Raw genomic sequence first — 25070 nt, 5'->3', positions numbered from 1 at the left:
CTGAGCATGGTAGTGCTCGCTCATCACTAGTTATGAGTACTGAACACCCGAGCATGGTAGTGCTCGCTCATCACTATATACGAGTACTGAGCACCCGAGCATGATAGTGCTCACTAGTGATGAGCGAGTATGCTTGTTACTACTCGGTACTCGCACGAGTATCACTGTACTCGGGCTACTCGGCGGGGACCGAGTAATCTCGCGATACTCGTGCTGTACTCGTGGTCTTCATGTTGGCGCTCTTTTTAGAGCCAGCCCTTATGCAGGGATTGGCTGGCAGACCACTGCAATGCCACAGCCCTGTTGTGGAATTGCAGTGATTGGCCGGCCCTCACAGCATGACCGTGCCTTTAGCCCGACACTTCCCCGCTCGGCTACGGCCCCTCCCGCACTCCACTCCGCGTGTATATATATATGCACGCTTACACACACACGCACGTTTTTTTTTTTAATTTACAGTTTTATGGTTTCTACATGCTGCCGGTGGTCATTTCAGAATAATACTCGGGTCCCCCATAGGATAACATTGGGCTCGGTGCTCGGGCCGAGTACACGAGTATCTTGGGATGCTCGGCCCGAGCCTCGAGCACCCGAGCTTTTTAGTACTCGCTCATCACTAGTGCTCACTCATCACTATATACGAGTACTGAGCACCTGAGCATGGTAGTGCTCACTCATCACTATATACGAGTACTGAGCACCTGAGCATGGTAGTGCTCGCTCATCACTAGATACGAGTACTGAGCACCCGAGCATGGTAGTGCTCGCTCATCACTAGATACGAGTACTAAACACCTGAGCATGGTAGTGCTCGCTCATCACTAGATACGAGTACTGAGCACCCGAGCATGGTAGTGCTCGCTCATCACTAGATACGAGTACTAAACACCTGAGCATGGTAGTGCTCGCTCATCACTAGATACGAGTACTGAGCACCCGAGCATGGTAGTGCTCGCTCATCACTAGTTACGAGTACTGAGCACCCGAGCATGGTAGTGCTCGCTCATCACTATATACGAGTACAGAGCACCTGAGCATGGTAGTACTCGCTCATCACTATATACGAGTTCTGAGCACCCGAGCATGGTAGTGCTCGCTCATCACTATATACGAGTACAGAGCACCTGAGCATGGTAGTGCTCGCTCATCACTATATACGAGTTCTGAGCACCCGAGCATGGTAGTGCTCGCTCATCACTAGATACGAGTACTGAGCACCTGAGCATGGTAGTGCTCGCTCATCACTATATACGAGTACTGAGCACCTGAGCATGGTAGTACTCGCTCATCACTATATACGAGTTCTGAGCACCCGAGCATGGTAGTGCTCGCTCATCACTAGATACGAGTACTGAGCACCTGAGCATGGTAGTGCTCGCTCATCACTAGATACGAGTACTGAGCACCTGAGCATGGTAGTGCTCGCTCATCACTAGATACGAGTACTGAGCACCTGAGCATGGTAGTGCTCGCTCATCACTATATACGAGTTCTGAGCACCCGAGCATGGTAGTGCTCGCTCATCACTATATACGAGTTCTGAGCACCCGAGCATGGTAGTGCTCGCTCATCACTAGATACGAGTACTGAGCACCTGAGCATGGTAGTGCTCGCTCATCACTATATACGAGTACTGAGCACCTGAGCATGGTAGTACTCGCTCATCACTATATACGAGTTCTGAGCACCCGAGCATGGTAGTGCTCGCTCATCACTATATACGAGTTCTGAGCACCCGAGCATGGTAGTGCTCGCTCATCACTATATACGAGTTCTGAGCACCTGAGCATGGTAGTGCTCGCTCATCACTATATACGAGTTCTGAGCACCTGACCATGGTAGTGCTCGCTCATCACTAGATACGAGTACTGAGCACCCGAGCATGGTAGTGCTCACTCATCACTAATTTGCACCTGATGTATTCGGCCACTTACACTGTAAAAAAAGTACTAAAAGTCCCAGCATAGCAAACTACACATATTATGGGTTATAATAGAATTCTTCATAGAGAAAGTGTGGGAGTGGAAGCCTAAGTCTCAGCATGTGCTGAATCTTAAACAAATCTGTGACTTTATTAAACGGCTACTTCCCAACCAGTGGCCAAAAAAAAAGGACTACTAGTCCCAGGATATACCTCGACTGCAGCGATAAAACCGCACGCACACACGCTCACAGCAGCCCCAGTCACCGGGTCACAGGCAAAAGCTGCAAGCCCGGCAGCAGGCGGAGCCCCGCCCCTCACACGTGACCGCTCACATGACTCTGACTGTAGGCTGTCACCTGACTAAGCGGATGTGCCGCGGCAGGTTACTGTGTTAAGCCTAGAATGTATGTATAGAATGTAACTTCCAGGTTAGTGGGCGTGGCCATGTTTCCCCCAGTCCACTATAATCATGCAAGGGGGGCTTCGCTCTCCCCCTGCAGCCCACCCATATGGGGAGCTTACCCGCAGACACCCACTATCACGTGGACTTAGCAAAATAATGTATTCCGACTGGAAACGTCGGGCTGCATTTAGGACACGCCCCTATCATGTGATCGGGGCGGGTTGTAATGACGTCACACCTGGATGGAGCCCATACTCTGTAGCAGTAGCATCTACCCTGGTCTGTGATGGATGAGGATGGGCTGCCCATAGTCGGCTCTGGCATAGACCTCACTAAGGTGGGTACTGCGTGAGCGGGGCCAGGGGCATCTCTGGAGACTGGTCTGTGCATTTAGTTTGTAACTGAGTGCAGTCTATTGTTCACTGTTATCAGCCAGGCTGGGGAGTAGCTGTATGGGCCTCATAAATTCATAAAAGAGAATGATTATACATCTCCATAAACTTGTACTATGTGGGTATGAAGGGGGCACATCCCAGCACACAGGGCAGACTGTTGGCATCTGGAGAGTATCCATGTCTGGCAGGTGCAGCCCCAAAAATGTGACCCCCCCCCACCCCCATGATCTCCAGAATGGGGCTCTAACCATCACATGAAGCTGAGCCTGCCAATCCCCCATAGAGGTGAATAGAGGCGCACACATTCTGCAGGCGGATCGGATGCATGGAGAAGCCTGTGATTCCCCGGCTAGCAGAGGTCTACCCTCCTGGTATAGGGGCACCTCAGAGCTTTTCACCACACTGACTGTTCTGTATATGTCGCCTGCTGATGTAACACTTCTCTTTATACAGGTCCCGGCCATCCAACAGAAGAGAACCGTCGCTTTCCTCAACCAGTTCGTGCTGCACACCGTTCAGTTCCTTAATCGCTTTTCTACCGTTTGTGAAGAGGTTTGTTACGTTCCTACTAATGTGTAGAGCCCATTGAAGTACACGGTAGTGCTGATACTATCGAGTGTATGGAAAGGCTTGTACAATCTGCTGAACCCATCACCATCCATACCCTGGATAGTTCAAGGGAATCGATCACCAGGTTTTTCCCACCTCATCTGAGAGCAGCATGATATAGGAAGTTTAACAACTAGAAATGCTGATGGGAATGTTCAAAATCTGTTTAACCAGTGTGCAATACAAATACCTTTTAAAATCTCAATCTTTAATAATTCATTTTTTAAAAAATTCGCCCAGGTGAAAAAGCTCCAAAAACTCAAATACTAATTGATAAAAAGGGAGCTACTGTAGATCAGGTACAGCTCAAAATTCTTAAACTCATAGAGGCAGATATGATAGTAAAAAAGCCAGCCTAATACTTCTCTATGCTACAGTGACCCTAATATGTCACTATGTCTGGCTCTGCCTATCAACGGAGGGTATGACGCCCTAACTTAGCTGGGCGCCCCCGTTCCTGGACGGCTGACCCTCACTCTCCCTAGTTGACCCTACCAAAATAATGATCGTTTCTGTACCTGATAAGCTCAATAGTTAACACATGGTATAATACTCCATTATAAACTCAACTAGAGGGTTAATACCTCAATACCAGTTATCTAGGTACAGAGCAAGACAAAAGACATCTGCTGCCACAATCAGCTTACAGCATGTCAATCAAGATACAATGGGGATAAATGTACTTCCCTCAGTTTGATGCTGTGTTCATGGCCTCGACGCGTTTCCCCGCCCGTCATCAGATCATCAGGAAGCCCAAGGGAGATGATAAGAGAATAGAGATCCCAGCATCATATGTCGTAGTGGCCGGCGCCATTGAATCATTGGTTTAAATAAGCCAGACCATAACACTAGAAGTCCACTCTGGAGGATAAACATACCAGGCTACCGTCCCCAGGTCGTCACTGCGCATGTCCGTTTCCACCAGACACTAGAGCACACAAAACTCCTGAGGAGCGCTACTGCGCATGTCTCTGACGCAGCAGCCCCAACGACCACTCAGCCAATTGTATCGCCGTTACTAAGGGGGAGGGTCACCAGGGCACGCGCCACTGCGCATTTCCGTGACGCTCATCCTTAGCGGCCAATCATTGAATCGCATCGCCATCACCTAGGATATTAGGTGATTAACCCTCTAGTTGAGTTTATAATGGAGTATTATACCATGTGTTAACTATTGAGATTATCAGGTACAGAAACTATCATTATTTTGGTAGGATCAACTAAGGAGAGTGAGGGCCAGCCGTCGAGGAACAGGGGCGCCCAGCTAAGTTAGGGTGTCATAGCCTCCGTTGATAGGCAGAGCCAGACACAGTGACATATTAGGGTCACTGTAGCATAGAGAAGTATTAGGCTGGCTTTTTTACTATCATATCTGCCTCTATGAATTTAAGAATTTTGGGCTGTACCTGATCTACAGTAGCTCCCTTTTTATCAATTAGTATTTGAGTTTTTAGAGTTTTTTCACCTGGGCGAATTTTTAAAAAAATAAATTATTAAAGATTGATGTTTTAAAGGGATTTGTATTGCACACTGGTTAAACAGCATGATATAGGAGCAGAGAATCTGATTCCAACAATGTATCACTTAATGACTGGCTGCAGCAGTTGTGATACAGAGTTCGTAGACGTATCAGAGCTCAGAAAGCAAACTCTGCCCAAACCTCAGCTCACTATGTACATTGTAAAGTGACGGTGAGCTGCTAATCACTGCTAAGGGCACAGTTGGACCAGCATTCCTAGTCCTTTAGTGATAATCTACTGCTGATAAAATACTTATTGTATTGAACAAACAGTACAGAGCCTAATAAGTGACACATCCCTGAAATCAGTGTCTCAGCCAATACATCATGCTGCCCTTGGACTAAATAGCAAATACCTGCTGACAGATTCCCTTTAAAGGGTTTTCAGCCATTTAACAAAAACAGGTTGACTGTATGTGCAATATGATATTATAGAGGTATTTTGGCTAAAACAAAATCTAGAGAATAAGGATAACTTTTGATCAGTGGGGGTCTGACTGCAGGGGCCCCCACGTATCACCAGAAAGGGGCACTTTTACCCTCATTAGAATGGAGTAGCAGTTCATATTCTTGACTGTTGCTCAGTTCATGCCGTATGGGGCTTCTGGAAAAAGCAGAGTACAGCATTCTAGCAGTCCCATGGAGAGTGAATGTAGCAGAGGTTGTGTGTGCACACTGCTACTCCATTGTAACCGGTATAACAGTGCCTTCCAGCAGTCAGACCCCCAACAATAACTTGTTCCAACTAGACAACCTTTTTAATAATAAATCCCCCCTCAGCTGTAGCAGAAGAGGGTTTAACAGGCCTGAGCCTTTTCATTCTGTTGTTACATTACTTCACACTGATCTTGGTAAATAAAGCTAAGCGTACGAGGCCCCTCTCTCCCTATATACTGTGCTGGGATTGACGTGAGCTGCTCATAGTTCCTCTAAGATTGGACATCGCTACTACAGATTGCCCTGATCCTTAAATACAATGTTAATAACATCTACAATACAGTCTACAGTGCACTCCTGGTAATATGCCAGATTATTGTCAAATAGAAAACTTCTACCAAGAATAATAATTTCAGAACTTTTCCCACCTTTAATCTCCTGCATAATCTGCACAAATTCATTGAGAAACAAACTGAAATCAGTTTGAGGGGGGAATAAAACTAAAACAATATGGTTGCATAAGTGTGAACACCCTCTTATAATCGAGGATGTTATTGTGATGAATCAGCAGTCAGTACATAGATGCCATCATTTTAAAGGGACTCTGTGGGTAGGATCATCCCTCCTAAGCTGGCCATTTAGGCATATAGGTCATAAGAACCAGAATAAAATACCTTTTATATCTGTGATCCGATGTCTTGTTTCCGGGAAATCCACATTTTTCCTGTATGTAAATTAGCTGTTAAAACCTTTCAACCGGACATAGATTGCCCTGGGAATCTGCCTCCAGGGCTTCTTTTATATGAAAGGGCTGTTTCCATTGCGAGACATGTAATAACTGACAGCCTGCTCTCCTGATCTGACTGCAGAGTTGAGTATGATTATAACTGACCCAGTACAGCATTAAGGCTAGGTTCACACTTCCGTTAAATTGTATCAGTCACAATCCGCTGCTCTGGTAAACAACGGAATCCGTTGGGCGGATTCCGTTGTTTCCATAGACTTGTATGAGCGGCAGATTGTGACTGATAATGCTGCGTTGCACCCTCCGCCTGACTGATCAGTCGTGGAACGACTGACTGAGAGGCGGAAGGAACGCAGCTTGTAATGTTTTTTGAGCAGCGCAATCCCTAGGATTTCGCGTCACCTGCTCTCTCTGGCTCCCTGCACACGTAACCAGGATACACATCGGGTTATCAAGCAATGCGCCTTGCCTAGTTACCTATTTACCCTGCTTACGTGTGCAAGGAGGCAGCGCTAAGCGGTGTACGCTGGTAACCAAGGTAAATATCAGGTAATCAAGCAAAGTGCTTTGCTTAGTTTTTACCCGATATTTACCCTAGCTACGTGTGCAGGGAGCCTGACACTTCCCCGCTCGGCTCCGCCCCTTCCCGCATTCCGCATGTATACACACACACTCACCTGTCCCCAGCCATGCAGACCGCGGCACTGACGTCCTCTGCGCCACGGCCCCGCTCGGCTCCGCCCCCTCGCGCTCCGCCCCCGCACACAAGAGTCCGACAATGAATTCAGTTTTTTGTCATCCGTTGTACAACGCATCAGTCACATGCGTCAAGCAACGCATGTGACTGATACAAAACAACGGAAATGTGAACATAGCCTTACAGTTGTTCTCTCATAGTGCTTCAGCTTCCGTTTCACAGCCAGTGTTGCTATATAGCGGAGCTGCAGCTGCTCATATATGTTTATGACACAAAGTTTAGTTTTACTGTGTTAGTTACATGTCTCACACTGGTAACTCCCCCTATCATTTAAAATAGGCTCTGGGGCAGAGTCTCACCCCAATCAGTGTCCAGCCCATAGATCTTACAGTGAACATATCAACAGATATGTGTCCAATCTGTGGGAATTTATCAGGCCCTGGCTGAATTATCTCAGCTGAGCACATCTGACTGTGAAATGCGGTGTTTTAGAGAAACCATTCTTTAGCAACCACCGGGTACCGAAACCGCGCTGGAGACTAGTCGGACAAGTGAGTCCCCGGAAGATTTTTCTCGACCACTGCCTTGGATTAACAGGTCTCTGTCTATGCATGCACGTAGGTAGGGATCTGTCAATCCGATATAGCATGCAGGAAGCAGCTGCCAGGTACCTGCCTGTCCAGACTAGTCTACACTGCGGTGTTGGTCTCCGGTGGCTTTTATAGTATGTTTCTTTGAATTGCCGCAGTGTTTCAGAGTAAAATAAACCTGGCTGAGGTCATAGTCAGTGCTTGATACGTGTTGCCCATGGATTTGGCAGCATGTATCCGCTATCGGGTTCTCTGAAACAGCACATTTACATATTAAGGCAATGTGGTTTTCTTACATAAAACATTGGATTATTGTAGATATCAATGTATTATTTTATTCAGCTTCTTATGACTTACATGCCCGTATAGATGGCATAGGAGGGATGATATATATATAGATAGATAGATTCCCTTTTAATTATTCTGATTAACCCTGATTGAAAAATGAGCAGTTCTAGTAGGACTTTACTGATATTTTCTTAGTTGCATTTTACAGTACAAACCATGGTCAGTAAGCAGCTTACCACTCAACAAAGAAATTTCATTGTTGAAAGTTGTCAATCAAGAAAATAGTAGAATTTTTTTTTTCAAGACATTGGCTATACCATGGAATACTGTGAAGATGGTCATCAAGAAGAAGCTTATATTTGGCATAAAAGTGACATTACCTACAGCTGGACGTCCCTCACAAATTGACAAAACAGGCCTACAACAACATTAAAGGAGCTGCAGGAATTTCTGGCAAGTACTGGTTGTGTACTGTATGTGACAACAATCTCCAGTATTCTTCATAAGTCTTGCTGTGAGGTATTGATGGCAAGATGGAAACCTTTTGTTACCAAGAAAAACATCAAAACCTGGCTAGGTTTTACCAAAACTGATACGTCTGCGAAAAGCATGTAGGAAATCATGTTATGCTCCGATGAGGGTATGTTTTGGCTTAAAGACAACAATGCGCATCGCCAAAAGATCACTATACTCACAGTGAAGAATAGTGGAGGCCGTATTTTGCTTTGGAGTTGCTTTTCGCCAGCTGCAACTGAGATCTTAGTCAAGGTGGAGGGAATTATGAACAGTTCTGAATATCCGTCAATTTTGCAACAAAACCTTCAGGATTCTGTGGAAAAAGCTGAAGTATGGTTTCACCAGAAGATCAAGATTTTGGAATGGCCCAGACCTGAATCCAATTGAAAATCTGTTTATGACCTGAGCAGGGCTCTGTACACAGGAGATTCCCTCACTGTGACAGACTAAAGCCCACTTTACACGTTGCAATTAGTTGTACAATCGCATTTGCGATGTGACACGCCCAGGTTGCATATGGGATCTTATGAGATTTCACGTTGGTCGTTCATTTGCTGTCACACTTGCGTTAGTAGTCTATGTTAAATTGATCAATGTTATGTGCGATCCTTTAGATCATGTGTTCTGTGACGTATGCATTGGGCACCTTTTTTTTTTTTTTTTTTTTTTTTTTTTTTATTTATTGACTTGCCAAGCGTGTGTAATGTGTAGGGATGTGTTTTTACTATGTCATCTGCCGTTCAGCTCTGCTACATGGCCGCTAACAGCAGACACAGACAGCCATGTAGCAGAGCTGAATGGCAGATGACAGCAGACACAGACAGAGCCGCACTGTCAGAATGAACTCGGGTGAACTTCACCCGACTTCATTGTCATGCTGCGGCTCTGTCTGTGTCGCGCCCTGATTAGCGGTCACCAGTGAAGGACTCACCGGTGACCGCTAATCTCCTAAATTACTGAAGTTAGCAGCCCTCTCTCATACTCGCCAATCCCCGATCCCCGGCACTGCACGGCGTTCACACTGCTCCGGCGGCTTTTACTGTTTTGAAAAAGCCGGCCGCCCATTAAACAATCTCGTATTCCCTGCTTTCCCCGCCCACCGGCGCCTATGATTGGTTACAGTGAGACACGCCCCCACTCTGAGTGACAGGTGTCACACTGCACCCAATCACAGCAGCCGGTGGGCGGGTCTATACTGTGTAGTGAAATAAATAATTAAATAATTAAAAAAAACGGCGTGCGGTTCCCCCCAATTTTAAAACCAGCCAGATAAAGCCATACGGCTGAAGGCTGGTATTCTCAGGATGGGGAGCTCCACGTTATGGGGAGCCCCCCAGCCTAACAATATCAGCCAACAGCCGCCCAGAATTGCCGCATACATTATATGCGACAGTTCTGGGACTGTACCCGGCTCTTCCCGATTTGCCCTGGTGCGTTGGCAAATCGGGGTAATAAGGGGTTATTGGCAGCCCATAGCTGCCAATAAGTCCTAGATTAATCATGTCAGGCGTCTATGAGATACCTTCCATGATTAATCTGTAAATTACAGTAAATAAACACACACACCCGAAAAAATCCTTTATTAGAAATAAAAACACAAACATATACCCTGGTTCACCACTTTAATCAGCCCCAAAAAGCCCTCCATGTCCGGCGTAATCCAGGATGCTCCAGCGTCGCTTCCAGCGCTGCTGCATGGAGGTGACCGGAGCTGCAGCAGACACAGCCGCTCCGGTCACTTCCACGCAGGTAATGAAGACAGCCGTGCGATCAGCTGAGCTGTCAGTGAGGTTACCCACTGTCACTGGATCCAGCGGTGGCCGCGGGTAACCTCAGTGACAGCTCAGCTGATCGCGCTACTCACCTCAGTTGCTGCGTGGAGGTGATAGGAGCGGCGGTGAGTAGCGCGATCAGCTGAGCTGTCACTGAGGTTACCCGCGGCCACCGCTGGATCCAGTGACAGCGGGTAACCTCAGTGACAGCAGCTGATCGCGCGGCTGTCTTGATTACCTACGTGGAGGTGACCGGAGCGGCGGTGTATTCTGCAGCTCCGGTCACCTCCATGCAGCAGCGCTGGAAGCGACGCTGGAGCATCCTGGATTACGCCGGACATTGAGGGCTTTTTGGGGCTGATTAAAGTGGTGAACCAGGGTATATGTTTGTGTTTTTATTTCTAATAAAGGATTTTTTCGGGTGTGTGTGTTTATTTACTGTAATTTACAGATTAATCATGGAGGGTGTCTCATAGACGCCTGACATGATTAATCTAGGACTTATTGGCAGCTATGGGCTGCCAATAACTCCTTATTACCCCGATTTGCCAACGCACCAGGGCAAATCGGGAAGAGCCGGGTACAGTCCCAGAACTGTCGCATATAATGTATGCGGCAATTCTGGGCGGCTGTTGGCTGATATTGTTAGGCTGGGGGGCTCCCCATAACGTGGAGCTCCCCATCCTGAGAATACCAGCCTTCAGCCGTATGGCTTTATCTGGCTGGTTTTAAAATTGGGGGGACCGCACGCCGTTTTTTTAAATTATTTATTTATTTCACTACACAGTATAGACACGCCCACCGGCTGCTGTGATTGGGTGCAGTGTGACAGCTGTCACTCAGTGTGGGGGCGTGTCTCACTGCAACCAATCATAGGCGCCGGTGGGCGGGTAAAGCAGGGAATACGAGATTGTTTAATGGGCGGCCGGCTTTTTCAAAACAGTAAAAGCCGCCGGAGCAGTGTGAACGCCGTGCAGCATCGGGGATCGGTGAGTATATGAGAGAGGGGGATAGACTGACATGGACAGAGAGTGAGGGACAGAGATAGTGACCGACTGACAGAGATTAGTGACTGACAGACATTGTGAGGCGCTTCAGAACGCAGCTTTTCAGCTGCGCTCTGAAGCGGACCTTTTTTAAGCTGCGGTGCAGAGCGCACACCTGCGCACATAGCCTCAGACATCACAATCGTATGAGGGATGTCACACGTTACAATTGACTAGGTTCGTGCAACAAAACGCTCAATTCTAGAGAATGATACGATGTGTTTGCGATCAACGGTTTTGCGTTCAATCCTGATCGCACGTAGATGTCACACGCAGATACCTCACAAACGATGCCGGATGTGCGTCACTTACAACTTGACCCCAACGACGGATTGTGAGATATATTGAAGCGTGTGTAGCGGGTTTAAGAATGCTACTGCAAAGAAGGATTGCCAGTTCTAGATGTGCCATTCCATGAGACTCCTAAAAATACTGAAGGCTGTCATAAATCTAAAGGCTACTTCGTCAAAGTGTTAGTTTAATTGTGTGCACATTTATGCAATCATGTTATTATAGTCCTTTTTCCACACGAAAAGATTTCAGTTTGTCTTTGAATTGAATTTTACAGCTTGTGGCTATTTATGGTGGAAAGAGTTCTAAAATGATTTTTCTTCATGTGATCTTTTTAAATGAGAAAATTATTGTATTTTAACAGGGTTGTGTAGATGTTTTAAATTCCGCATTAATGTGAATATGTAGCTCTGCAAGTAATGGGTCTTCTATTTTATGTAACACTAGCTGTAGTACCCGGACGTCGCCCGGGATAGTAACTGTCTCTCTGTCTCTCTCCCAGTCTGTGTCTGTGTGTCGCTGTCTGTCTGTCTTTCTGTCTCTTTCCTTGTCTGTCTGTGTCTGACTATTTCTATCTCTGTCTGTATTTGTATCAGTCTCTGTCCATCTCTGTGTCTGTCTGTCTCTTTCTATCTCTGTGTCTGTCTCTGTGTGTTTCTGTCTGTCTCTTTTCCCATCGATCTCTTTTCCGTCTGTCTTGGGCTGTCTCTTTCCCAGGGCTGTCTCTTTCCCAGGGCTGTCTCTTTCCCAGGGCTGTCTCTTTCCCAGGGCTGTCTCTTTCCCAGGGCTGTCTCTTTCCCAGGGCTGTCTCTTTCCCAGGGCTGTCTCTTTCCCAGGGCTGTCTCTTTCCCAGGGCTGTCTCTTTCCCAGGGCTGTCTCTTTCCCAGGGCTGTCTTTTTCTGTGTCTCTATCCATCTCTCCACCAACATCATATTACCTCACACATAAGCTTCAACTAACAGTTTATTTTGTTCCTATAGCAACCACTGACAGTTGCTATTAATAACCTCTAGCTCCCAGCTCCATTCAGTTTAACCCCTTCAGGCCCGGGGCACTTTCCGTTTTTGCGTTTTTGTTTTTTGCTCCCCTTCTTCCGAGAGCCGTAACTTTTTTATTTTTCCGTCAATCTTGCCATATGAGGGATTGTTTTTTGCGGGACAAGTTGTACTTTTAAATGAAACCATAAGTTTTACCATATGGTGTACTGGAAAGCAGCAAAAAAATTCCAAGTGTGGAAAAATTGCAAAAAAAGTGTGATGGCACAATAGTTTTTGGGATGTTTTATTCACGGTGTTCACTATATGGTAAAACTGATGTGTGGGTATGATGCCTGAGGTCGGTGCGAGTTTGTAGACACCAAACATGTATAGATTTACTTGTATCTAAGGGGTTAAAAAAAATTCACAAGCTTGTCCAATAAAAGTGGCGTACGTTTTGCGCCATTTTCCGAAACGCGTAGAGTTCTCATTTTTTGGGATCTATGGCTCAGTGACGGCTTATTTTTTGCGTCTCGAACTGATGTTTCTAATGGTAGCATTTTTGCGCAGATGCTACGTTTTGATCGCCTGTTATTGCATTTTGCGTAAAACGTGCGTCGACCAAAAAACGTAATTTTGGCGTTTGGAATTTTTTTGCCACTACGCCGTTTACCAATCAGATTAATTGATTTTATATTTTGATAGATCGGGCATTTCTGAATGCGGCGATACCAAATATGTGTATATTTATTTATTTTTTAACCCTTTAATTTTCAATGGGGGGAAAGGGGGGTGATTTGAACTTTTTAGGTTTTTTGTTTTGTTTTTTTTTAATTTTTTAAAAAATTTTTTTAACTTTTTTTTTTTTATTTTATTTTACTAGTCCCCCTAGGGGGCTATAGCGATCAGCAATCCGATCGCTATTATCTATCTGCTGATCACAGCTATACCGCTGTAAACAGCAGAAATAGTCACTTTCTTTTTTCCTCTGCTCCGTGCCGAGGAAAAACGAAAGTGAAACTTCGTAGCAGCAGGCGTCATCACATGACCCAGTGCTACGATGGCAACCACGGAACGTCACGTGATCACTCACGTGACGTCCAGAGGGGGCGGCGGTAAGTAAAAAACATGGCCGCACGCATATAGATCTCGCTGCCAGACTTTGGCAGCAAGATCTAAGGGGTTAATGTTCCGGGTGGAATGCGATTCCACTCGGAACATGTAGGCACACATGTCAGCTGTTGAAAACAGCTGATATGTGTGCCGATCCACGCCGCCTGCCCGCGGCAGGGGGCGGGGCTTACCGGGACACGATCCATGACGGAAAGATCCGTCCATGGTCGTGAAGGGGTTAATGGCGGCAGGATTTTAGAGACTAATTGTAAAGCACGAGGTTACATTTTTCTGTCAAAACATAGTCTACGACACTCCCTGGGTCACATGAGGTGTCTGTGCAAAATTTCGTGATTGTAAATGCGACGGTGCGGATTCCTTTAGCAGACATACATACATACATACACCACACACACACACACACACACACACACACACACACACACACACACACACACACACACACACATACATACACATACATACATACCGTACATACATACATACATACACTGAGCTTTATATATTAGATTGACCCTTAAAGACTTTTAGAGGCCGAGTGTGATCCAGAAAGTGGATGAGAATAGAATTCCTCTGAATCTCACAGATCGGAGACACGGATCCATTTTTAAAACTATGTGTGTATGGATCACTAATACTCTACGGGTCAGTATGCCGTCTAAGAAAACCACTGACTGCACTTGGATGGTGTCAGACTCATTGGTGAATGTAGCCGATGCATAACTCTCCATCTATTATTGCTTGTGTTTCAGAAACTGTCCGCCCTTTCACTTCGTATTCAACAGATCGAAACAACACTCAACATTTTAGATGCAAAGGTTTGTTAAAACTAATTTAGTTTACATCTAATATTTATTGGTTGTGAATAATTTTTGTCAATAGATTGCTTAAATGTTGAACCGGTCCTCTTGTATGCCAGAGCTACAGTGGGGAAAAATGTATTTAGTCAGCCACCAATTGTGCAGGTTCTCCCACTTAAGATGAGAGGCCTTTAATTGACATCATAGATAGATCACAACTATGAGAGACAAAATGAGAAAACAAATCCAGAAAATCACCTTGTCTGATTTGGCAAGATATTATTTGCAAATTATGGTGGAAAATAAGTATTTAGTCACCTAAAAACATGAAAGATTTCTGGCTCTCACAAACCTGTAACCTCTTCTTTAAGAGGCTCCTCTGTCCTCCACTCATTACCTGTAGTAATGGCACCTGTTTGAACTTTTTATCAGTATAAAAGACACCTGTCCACAACCTCAAACAGTCACACTCCAAACTGAAGACCAAATAGCTGTCGAAGGACACCAGAAACAAAATTGTAGCCCTGCAGCAGGCTGGGAAGACTGAATGTGCAATAGGCAAGCAACTTGGTGTGATGAAATCAACTGTGGGAGCAATAATAAGAAAATGGAAGACATACAAGACCACAGAAAATCTCCCTCGATCTAGGGTTCCACGCAAGATCTCACCCCAGGGGGGTCAAAATGATCACAAGAACGGGGAGCAAAAATCCCAGAACCACATGGGGGAACCTAGTGAAAGACCTGCATAGAGCTGAGACCACCGTAACAAAAGCTACCATCAGTAACACTCTACATTGTCAGGGACTCAGACCCTGCAGTGCCAGATGTGTTCCCCAGCTTAAGCCAGTACATGTCCGGGCTCGTCTGAAGTTTGCTAGTGAGCATTTTGGATTACCCAGTGGAGTATTGGGAGAATGTCCTATGGTCTGATGAGAAACACAACTCTTCATGTTTGGAGGAGACAGAATGCTGAGTTGCACCCCTAGAACACCATACCTACTGTGAAGCATGGGGGTGGCCACATCATGCTTTGGGGCTGTTACTCTGCAAACGTCTGATCCCTGTACATGAAAGAATGAATGAATGAATGAATGAATGAATGGGGCCATGTATCGTGAGATTTTGAGTGCAAACCTCCTTCCATCAGCAAGGGCATTGAAAATAAAACTTGGCTGGGTCTTTCAGCATAATGAACCTAAGCACACTGCCAGGACAATGAAGGAGTGGCTTCGTAAGAAGCATATGAAGGTCCTGGAGTGGCCTAGCCAGTCTCCAGATCTCACCCCATAGAAAACCTTTGGAGGGAGTTGGAGATCTGTGTTGCCCAGCGACAGGCCCAAAACATCACTACTCTAGAGGAGATCTGCATGGAGGAATGGGCCAACATACCATCAACAGTGTGTTGCCAACCTTATAAAGTCTTACAGAAAACATTTTACCTCTGTCATTGCCAACAAAGGATATATAACAAAATATTGAGATTAAGTTTCGTTATTGACTAAATACTTATTTTCCACCATAATTTGCAAAAAAATCTTGCCAAATCAGAGAAGGTGATTTTCTGGATTTGTTTTCTCACTTTGTCTCTCGTAGTTGTGGTCTACCTATGATGCCAATTACAGGCCTCTTTCATCTTTTTAGGTGGGAGAACTTGCGCAATTGGTGGCTGACTAAATCCCCCCCCCCCCCACTGTATATACACATCCTAGTAGAGACTGCATAACAAACTAATTTTAAGTTGAAGACTGTAGGAATACTGTGAGATCTCAGCTTTGAAGAGTTCATATTTGTGAATATATATTGCGATATACAATATTTTATTTATATACTTTTATATAATATATTCTCTACAAGTGTATATACTTAGCTCTGTCTCTTTAGGCAGGATTTGTATTCCTCTAAACTGTTATCTGCAGTCCTATGTCAAAAATTGTGGGGAATGATAGGAGACGTTTTTGTTTTTATATGTACTAGCTGTACTACCCGGGTTAATAACTGCTGTTAACAAAATAGAATGTATTAACAAAAATGTATTGTGCACACAAAAAACACAAAACAAATAGAAATGTAATTATTAAAAGGCAAAAGCTAAGCTAATAGAAGCATTTCACAACATATATTTCAACACCACAGATATTCCACACAGATTTAACTAAATTGGCCAAGTAATGTGCTCCGTCTGTCTCTTTCCAGGGCTGTCTCTTTCCAGGGCTGTCTCTTTCCAGGGCTGTCTCTTTCCAGGGCTGTCTCTTTCCAGGGCTGTCTCTTTCCAGGGCTGTCTCTTTCCAGGGCTGTCTCTTTCCAGGGCTGTCTCTTTCCAGGGCTGTCTCTTTCCAGGGCTGTCTCTTTCCAGGGCTGTCTCTTTCCAGGGCTGTCTCTTTCCAGGGCTGTCTCCCCACTGACATCTTATTACCTCACATATAAGCCTCTTATACTATGAATGTCTTTTGTTCCTATAGCAACCACTCACAGCTCCTACTAATAACCTGTAGTTCCTGGCTCCATTTACTTTAATGAAGGCATGTTTTTTGGAGAGTAATTGTAAAGCGCGGGGTTACATTTTCCTGTCAAAACATAGTCACGTGACTCCCTGAGGAAGCGGTGGGAAACGCGCGTTGGCGGGGTTGGCGGGGGAGCGGTGTCACACCATTATTATGGCAGCAGGTCTGGTATAGTTATGTGAGCAGATTCATATAGTGGGGCATCCCTTGATGCGGTTATATTAGAACTATAAGAATTTACGGTAAGTAAACAAAATTCTCTTTTTCACCAATATAAAGATATTGTAACCTGCATCATTGTTGTAATGTCCGTATTGGTTATAATATACAACATTGTTATCTGCAGCTACTGTGTATAAGTGCCAGATTATAATAATCTAACTTGTAGTGATTTTTTATGGCATATGTTCTATCATCTATGGTGCATGACCTGCTCTCCCTGCCTTCAGGTTCTTTTATTTAATTTTTATCATTATCTGTGTCCCATTTGTCTTTTTTGTATTTTAATTGTCATCAATAAAAAACTTTTTTAATTATTTTATAGTTGTTATTGGGATAACTTGGTAATAGTTTTCTAGTACTACTTTTATATTATGGAGCTTTGTTTATGCAGCATTGTGTCTTCTCCAGGATGGTCCTGATTCTTTCCTCTAATAACAGGTTACTTTGGGATGCTTTTCATATAACTGTTGTTTTATTTCAGCTTTCTTCTATTCCTGGCCTAGAAGATGTTAAAGTTGAAACTCATTCTACCAGTAACCTCATCAATGGCCACTTGCAACCCCAGCCTATCCCAGAATCTACTATAGCTACACCACAGTCAGAGGTGGGTGCATTTACAAGTGGTAGGTATTAGCATGTTGTGATCATATCATTGCCTATATAAATGCCACAATGTGACTGTAGGAAAGTGAGAGACAGGGGCTCCTATGCTGTCCCTTATGCTAACGCTAGGGGTCCCTAGGCTATTCCTGGCTTCAGAGTTACCCCTAATAGCGGAGATACCTTAGTGACGTGCCTGGCTATGCTCCTGATCAGAACTAATCTGATGCCGCCCTCACGCCAGGGAAGCAAGTGACGGAAGTGAGATGGAAACACAGATAAAGATAGTGGGAAACCAAAACTCTGACACATTGTTTATTCCTGTGTGTTTGCAATGAGAGACTCGGGAGAAAAGCAAGAGCAGGAAGGTAGCAACAAAAAGACAACAAGGGTTAACTCCACAGCTGCACACAGCAAAAAGTACTACAACCACCAGTTATTCTGGATCACAACATCTCACAAAACCCGCTTAGTTAAACTATGGTTGGCATGGAAGGATCTAGCCAACATATATAGGAGGGGAGGAGATCTGATTGCTTCCCCCACAACATGTGATCAAAGGAGACTCACAAGCAGAGCAGCAGATATTAACTCTTGCTAGCCTTCTCATGAACTACCAATCTGTTGGTCGATGCCCGACTCTGCGTGCACTAATTATAGACATCAGAGAAGTTATCAGGCCGAGTGTGAGAATCTGCAGTCTGAACAGATCTCAAAGCCGCCATGACAGTTGGCGATGTTTGCAAAAACCTCTGTGTGACAATAAGGGTAATAAGATGCTTCTAAATATCACCTGAGATCCTTTTTCAACTTCTGCTCTTTGTGATCTGATGTCAAACTCAACTTGTTTAACAGAAGATATTAAATTGTCTGGATTTGTAACCCTTCCCGACATGTAAGTGTGAGCTGGTTTATAGAGTAGGATCAGGAGCTGAGCCTGCATCATTTTATATATTTTACAACAAGCACCCATCTGTAATTGCAGCTTCCATAGCTAGCACCGATCACTGCAGTTTAACTCTATATATACCTCTGTCAATAGTAGCCCATAAAAATAGAATAAAAAGTAATCAAGAAGTTGACTGTGCCCCAGAAATGCTACCAGTAAACACCTGGTCACCCTGCAAAAACAAGTCCTCCTACTGTTTCATAGAATAAAAATAGGATTGGTCTCAGAATATAGCAACACAAAGAATGCCATAGGAACAAAACCCGAGGAACAATGATGGCATGGTCCTTCTTTTTATCTATTCCACCATATAAATATATATTTTTTTAATTTCATTAAAATTTTGCTACGTTCAATAGTGTCATGCAAAACTCCAATGTGGCCTGGAAAAACAAGCCCTCGCACATCTTGTGGCCCCCCAAAAATTAAGTCTTTTGGAAAACTGGAAGAAAAGACAAAGTGGTGACGTTAAGGAGTTTAATGAGTGTAAAGTATTTGTAAACGATTAAATTCCTAACCAGTGTTGAGCGGACCCGGACCGGAAAAATCCGGATCCGCGCGGTTTGAGCGTCAGATCCGAGTCCGACCCGGACGTGGGATTCCGGGTGCACGATCCGGATTCGGCAATTTTTTTTTTCTCTTTCTCTTTTCCCGGATTCCACTGCTCATTGACATATATTGGCTGGATTCCGGATCGGATCTCTGATTTCCGTCTCAACCCGACAGTGATCCGCTGGACCCGGATTATTAGCAATCCGCTCAACTCTATTCCTAACGCCTTTATATTCTGTAGCCAAGAAGATCCATTTTGACAGCAGGGCAGCCTTTCTTCTCTCCCACTGACAGTCTAACATGCTCTTTTCATAGGTTATCCAGCAGAATTCCATAAATGATAATGCCTTACCAAAGGAAGAAGTACAGGCTGAAAATGTTCCCACTGTGGCAAAAGATCCAAGATATGCCAGATACCTAAAGATGGTGCAAGTGGTAATTTATTTTTTAATATTTATTAAAATTAAAATATCTGCACTAATACCGGTACTAGATTATCTCATAAATGACATCAGTGTATATAAAATTACAGAATGCACTAGTCTAGTCTAGCCCATTTTCTGGAGGAAAATGAGGAGGAAATGTCTGTCATGTGGAGATGCACCCGGAGAGTAATTTCCACAATGTGCAGATGTGACTAACCTGATTGTAACATCAACAGCCTAAGGCGGGCTTTGCACACTACGACATTGCAGGTGCGATGTCGGTGGGGTCAAATCGAAAGTGACGCATATCCGGCGTCGCAGTCGATATCTTAGTGTGCAAATCCTTTTTGATACGATTAACGAGCGCAAAAGCGTCGTTATCGTATCATCGGTGTAGGGTCCGACATTTCCATAATGCCGCTGCTGCGACAGGTACGATGTAGTTCCTCGTTCCTGCAGCAGCACACATCGCTGTGTGTTACGCCGCAGGAGCGAGGAACTTCACCTTACCTGCCGCTGGCGGCTCTACGGAAGGAAGGAGGTGGGCGGGATGTTTACATCCTGCTCATCTCCGCCCCTCCGCTGCTATTGGCCGCCTGCCGTGTGACGTCGCTATGACGCCGCACGACCCGCCCCCTTGGGAAGGAGGCGGGTCGCCGGCCAGAGCGACGTTGCAGGGCAGGTGAGTGCATGTGAAGCCGGCGTAGCGATAATGTTCGCTACGCCAGCAATCACCAGATATCGCTGCTGCGACGGGGGTGGGGACTATCGCGCTCGACATCGCAGCATCGGTTTGCGATGTCGCAGCATGCAAAGTACCCCTAAGCCTGCCCTTCGTTTACCGTTCTGTAGCTATAACTTGCTGTCTCCACATGACCGCTGCAGCCAGTCACTGGCCTTAGCAGTAGTTCTAAGTACAGCACAGGATGCAGGGGTGGATATACCATTGGGGCAACCTGGGCAGTTACACAGGGGTCTAAGAGGTAAGGGAGGGGACCACAACCATCTCCAAAGCATTATGATGAGCTATTGGACTGAAAAGGGCCCATATATTGTTGTTGCACAGAGCCCACTTCTGTCTGTGTTTGCTACTGCCTGAATATATATGATCAAAGGGGAGCATCAGCCCTGGGGATTATACAGGAGAGAGTTTTCTTTTTAATTTTAAGAGCAATAATCATCTGATTTATAATGCCTAAACCATGGGCAGAATGAATCACGTGTAGGGAAAAAGACCTGTTAGTTAAAGGGAATGGAGTGTAAAGAAGTCGCTGGTAAGCTGTCTAGCACTAGTAGGCTGAGACACATGCTCAAAATATATTTTCTCTGAAATGCCACAGTGTGTAAGGGTATGTACCCACAATCAGACAGCGGGTCCTGACCTGCGGGGGCCGCGCATCTCCATAGCAGAGCGCACCTGACTGTGCCCATAATCAGGGTTCAGTGCGCTGCGATCTCTCGCTTGTTAATCTCCCTACGGAGGACGCATGCAATTCAGCAGCAAACAATTGTCATGCTGCGGTCTGGAAACGCGCACTGCAGGTCAGTGTCTGCTGCGGAAAAGACAAGCAGAGTGGGCACGGGATTTCTAGAAATCCATCCACTGTGCTTGTACTGTGCAACGCAGCATTTTAGTCGCAGCTGAGGCATGCTACATCCAAAATGGTGCAAATACTGATCGTGGGCACGCACCCTAACAGTAAAACCTAAACAGCTGCAATAGCGCCACCTTACCTTTATTAATTCTGTCTATCGTTCCATGATAATATATCACGATCTGTTCCTTTTAATCACAAATTCTGTTGATAACCTTTTTTTTTTTTTTTTTTTTCTCAAAGCCAACCTCTTAAAAGTGTGCCTTTTTAAGTAAAAATTAAGTTATAATTAGAGTTGAGCGAGTACGTAACTATTCATACTCTCTATTCTGATAATGAATACTGTCTAATACTTGCATATTTGTTCCGAATAGTCTGTGCAATGCAAGTCAATTGGGAACAACTTGCAAAGTAACGAGTAACCTGAATGCCGTACTATTTGTGCGAGTAGCAAATAGTGCAGAATTCGGGTTACTTGTCACTTTGCGAGTTTTTCCCCATTGACTTGTGTGCCGCCCCGTGCTCGGCTGCAACCGAGCCGCTCGGGTCCGGACCTTCAGTGGGTGGCTCGAGGGTCTCCGAACCCAGGGGCCCTGCGGTCACTTCGACGAAAAAGGGGTTGGCGGTTTGGGGACGTAGGTGTACAGCCGGAGCTGTGTTTTAAGTTCGTTACGCCACCCACGGGATGTGGTGAAGGTGGACACCACTGCTACAGTTACGGGGCACCCGGGGGAGATGGTATGCAGCAAGTTGTTAACCCCTCCGTGCGCAGGGATTGTGGCCCTGGGACCCGTTGGGGGTGTTTTGGCGGTGCAGGGAGATGGGCGGCCGGAGGGCACTGGTGTACTCACTATTAGAATGAAACACTCGAGTCCCTGGTAAACCAAGATGATGGGGTCGGTGCCCGCAGTCGGCTGCAGTCGGGTTCCCCCACCGGGTTGGTGGTCTCTGCCTTTCTCCTGCACCTGTTTGAGTTGTTGGACTACCTGCGCCTGCAGCATCAGGAGTCCGCTCCCCGGCTTGTGGATGTTGGAAGAGCCCGTTTGCTCCAACCCTGGCACCTGTCAGTCTGTCACAGGCCTGTCACACAGGCCATGACCTCCTTCACTCCACTCTCAAACTTCACTCTTTGCGAACTGAACTGAACTGTTTGTTTTTCCTCCCTCAGGCTCTCTGAACTCCTCGGTGGGCGTGGCCAACCGCCTGACTCCACCCCCTGGTGTGCTCATCCAGCACTGAGCGAAGTGACTAGGGTTTTTGTGGTTTGCTGGTGTTACCTAGTGAGGGGACTGGTGTTGTGCGGGGCTCTATCTGTGACTACCTGGCTTGTCCAGGGCATCACACTTGCATTGCACAGGTTATTCGGAACAAATACGCTAGTATTAGACAGTATTCGTTATGAGTATAGCGAGTACAAATGGTTAGGTACTTGGTCAACTCTAGCTATAATGTCCTCCTTTATAAGCTGTCCGAGAACAGACACTCTCCATTAATGTTAGTGACAGTAAAGTCCCTGCAGCAGACAGATTCCTGTGCACAATCCTTCTGTCATCCATGTCAAGCGTGAAGCCTGACTGTGCTGCTCTTACTGTAATTATGAAGAAATGATAATTAATACAGGCTTACCGCTGGATATAGATATCATGGTTCAATGATTGCAAAGTCAAAGCTTCTGATATAGATGAGCTCCTGTTTTCGGATACGCTGTGGGCCGCTGAGGACCTAGAGGTAGAACCCTCTCTATCCTAAGGATAGCCACCAATGGATATTCCTGGAATCCCCCTTTTAAGTTGGACTTAATTACTTCTGTCTCTACTGAAGTTCTATGGCAAATTTGTGGGTTCCCTGTATATTCCTGTACTGAACCTTATTCTGTCTTGTAGGGTGTCCCCGTGATGGCTATTCGGAATAAAATGATTTCTGAAGGACTAAACCCTGATCTTCTAGAGTGAGTACTGTAGTTGTTCTATTTCTTCACCGTCCTCTGTTTTAATGTCTATAAAGCGACAAGGTGTCACAGCCACATCCATACTGAGTTGTGGTGATCACTTTTATCTATTCTAAGAGCAGAGCTCAGTCCTTAAGCTAGGGTCACACGTAGCGACGCAGCAGCGATCACGATGACGACCTGACCTTAGCAGGATCGCTGCTGCGTCGTTACATGGTCGCTGGTGAGCTGTCAAACAGGCAGATCTCACCAGTGACCAGCCCCCAGCCAGCAGCGACGCGTGGAAGCGATACTGCGCTTGGTAACTAAGGTAAATATCGGGTAACCAAGCAAAGCCCTTCCCTGGTTACCCGATATTTACCTTGGTTACCAGCGCGCACACCGCTTAGTGCTGGCTCCCTGCACTCCTAGCCAGAGTACACATCGGGTTAATAAGCAAACCTTTGCTTATTTACCCGATGTGTACTCTGGCTACGCGTGCAGGGAGCCGGCACTGGCAGCCTGAGAGCGGCGGACGCTACTACCCGATGTTTACCTTGGTTACAACTACTAGTTACCGCAGGCTGCCAGAATCCGTCTCCCTGCTCCCTTCAGTTCGTCTCTCTCTCGCTGTCAAACACAGCTATGTGTGCTTCACAGCGGGAGAGCAACGAGCAAAAAATGAACCAGGACATTCAGCAACGAGCGGTGACCTCACAGCAGGGGCCAGGTCGTTGCTGGATGTCAATCACAGCGACGGGACGTCGCTGCTACGTCACAGAAAATGGTGACTTAGCAGCGACGTCGTTGTCGCTGTGTGTGACACCACCTTTAGTGTTTTTTAGTTCAGTATTGTAGTATAATGTAAAGTGTCCATTCTTGTTTTCAGGACTCCCAATGCCCCTGTCCCAGATGGCGACGTTGCACTTGACGACAGCTCTGACAGTGAATCCTCGTTCAGTGACTGAAGAGACTGATATCTGCTATACCGTCCTTCTCTGGAATATACATTAGGCTGGACTTTATACTTGTATATAAGAGCTCAATGACCATTATGTGAAGGTTGCACTGCATTACTAGTCCATTGTATATATACAAAGGACTAAACCATGGAAGAGTACAGTGTAGGCAGGACCTCCTCCGTTATTTTTTCACCCATGCCTCGTATTCATCTCATTTGTAGAACTATCCAGCACCCTAGTATTTTATAATGCCCTCCAGATTTATTTGACAAGAAACACATTTGTGTATATTGTAGAATTTTTTTATTTTTACTAACTAGGCTGAAAAGCTTGTCTGTGAAGGAGGAAAAAAAACACGAATTAAGGATGTTTCCAATAATTCTGCTAATGTTCCAGGACACTTTTTGTATTATCTACTGCACATAGGCTTACTAATAAAAGCTACTTTCTGGAATATTTTCATTGTTTCTTTATTTGGATATGCAGTAACTTGTTAGCTCTTTGAGATTTGGAGTGGAGATTTGAGTGTGCTATTCACATACAATGGACAAGTACACACTTTGGGCAGAGCTTAATTTTATTTACAATAAAGAAAGTTTTTCTGATATGCTGGCATCATTTAAAGTGTGTGTGTATATATTATAACAACAACAATATATACCTCTGGCAAATATTAAGAGACCACTTTCATATTTTCAGTTTTTCTGATTTTTCTCTTTATAGATATATTTGTATGTAAATTGATCTTTTATTCTATAAACTACTGACAACATGTCTCCGAATTTCCAAGCAAAATATTTTGTATTTATTTTCTGAAAATGAGAAATGGTCAAAATAACAAAACAATACATTGCTTTCAGACCTCAAATAATGCAAAGAAATAAAGTTCATAATCCTTTAAAAACAACAATATTAATAATGTTTTATCTCAGGAAGAGTTCAGAAATCAATATTTTGTGGAATAACCATGA

General features: G+C 45.2%; 1 protein-coding gene across 3 annotated transcripts; it reads left to right on the top strand.

Annotated features, from left to right (window-relative positions):
- Positions 1–2358: 2358 nt before the first annotated feature.
- Positions 2359–24555, top strand: WASHC3 (WASH complex subunit 3). Of its 3 annotated transcripts, XM_075342396.1 has the most exons (7): positions 2369–2664; positions 3176–3274; positions 14316–14381; positions 17571–17693; positions 19506–19625; positions 23094–23158; positions 24027–24555. In XM_075342396.1, the coding sequence occupies exons 1-7, from the start codon at positions 2614–2616 to the stop codon at positions 24103–24105; spliced, it is 603 nt and encodes a 200-aa protein (XP_075198511.1). In that variant the 5' UTR covers positions 2369–2613; the 3' UTR covers positions 24106–24555. The 3 variants fall into 3 exon arrangements, with proteins under 3 accessions (XP_075198513.1, XP_075198512.1, XP_075198511.1); XM_075342398.1 differs by lacking the exon at positions 3176–3274 and having other exon boundaries at positions 2359–2664; XM_075342397.1 differs by lacking the exon at positions 14316–14381 and having other exon boundaries at positions 2360–2664.
- The last annotated feature ends 515 nt before the right edge of the window (positions 24556–25070 follow it).

The sequence above is a fragment of the Anomaloglossus baeobatrachus genome, chromosome 4 (genome assembly GCF_048569485.1).
Source record: "Anomaloglossus baeobatrachus isolate aAnoBae1 chromosome 4, aAnoBae1.hap1, whole genome shotgun sequence".
NCBI lineage: Eukaryota > Metazoa > Chordata > Amphibia > Anura > Aromobatidae > Anomaloglossus > Anomaloglossus baeobatrachus.
This window is presented reverse-complemented; position numbering and strand designations above follow the sequence as displayed.

What these genes read in the sequence shown, in the direction of transcription:
- WASHC3 (XM_075342396.1), top strand. Translation starts at nt 2,614, where the DNA reads ATGGATGAGGATGGGCTGCCCATAGTCGGCTCTGGCATAGACCTCACT. An exon ending in CTGGCATAGACCTCACTAAG is followed by an intron (nt 2,665 to 3,175) that starts GTGGGTACTGCG and finishes CTCTTTATACAG; the next exon opens with GTCCCGGCCATCCAACAGAA. An exon ending in TTTCTACCGTTTGTGAAGAG is followed by an intron (nt 3,275 to 14,315) that starts GTTTGTTACGTT and finishes CTTGTGTTTCAG; the next exon opens with AAACTGTCCGCCCTTTCACT.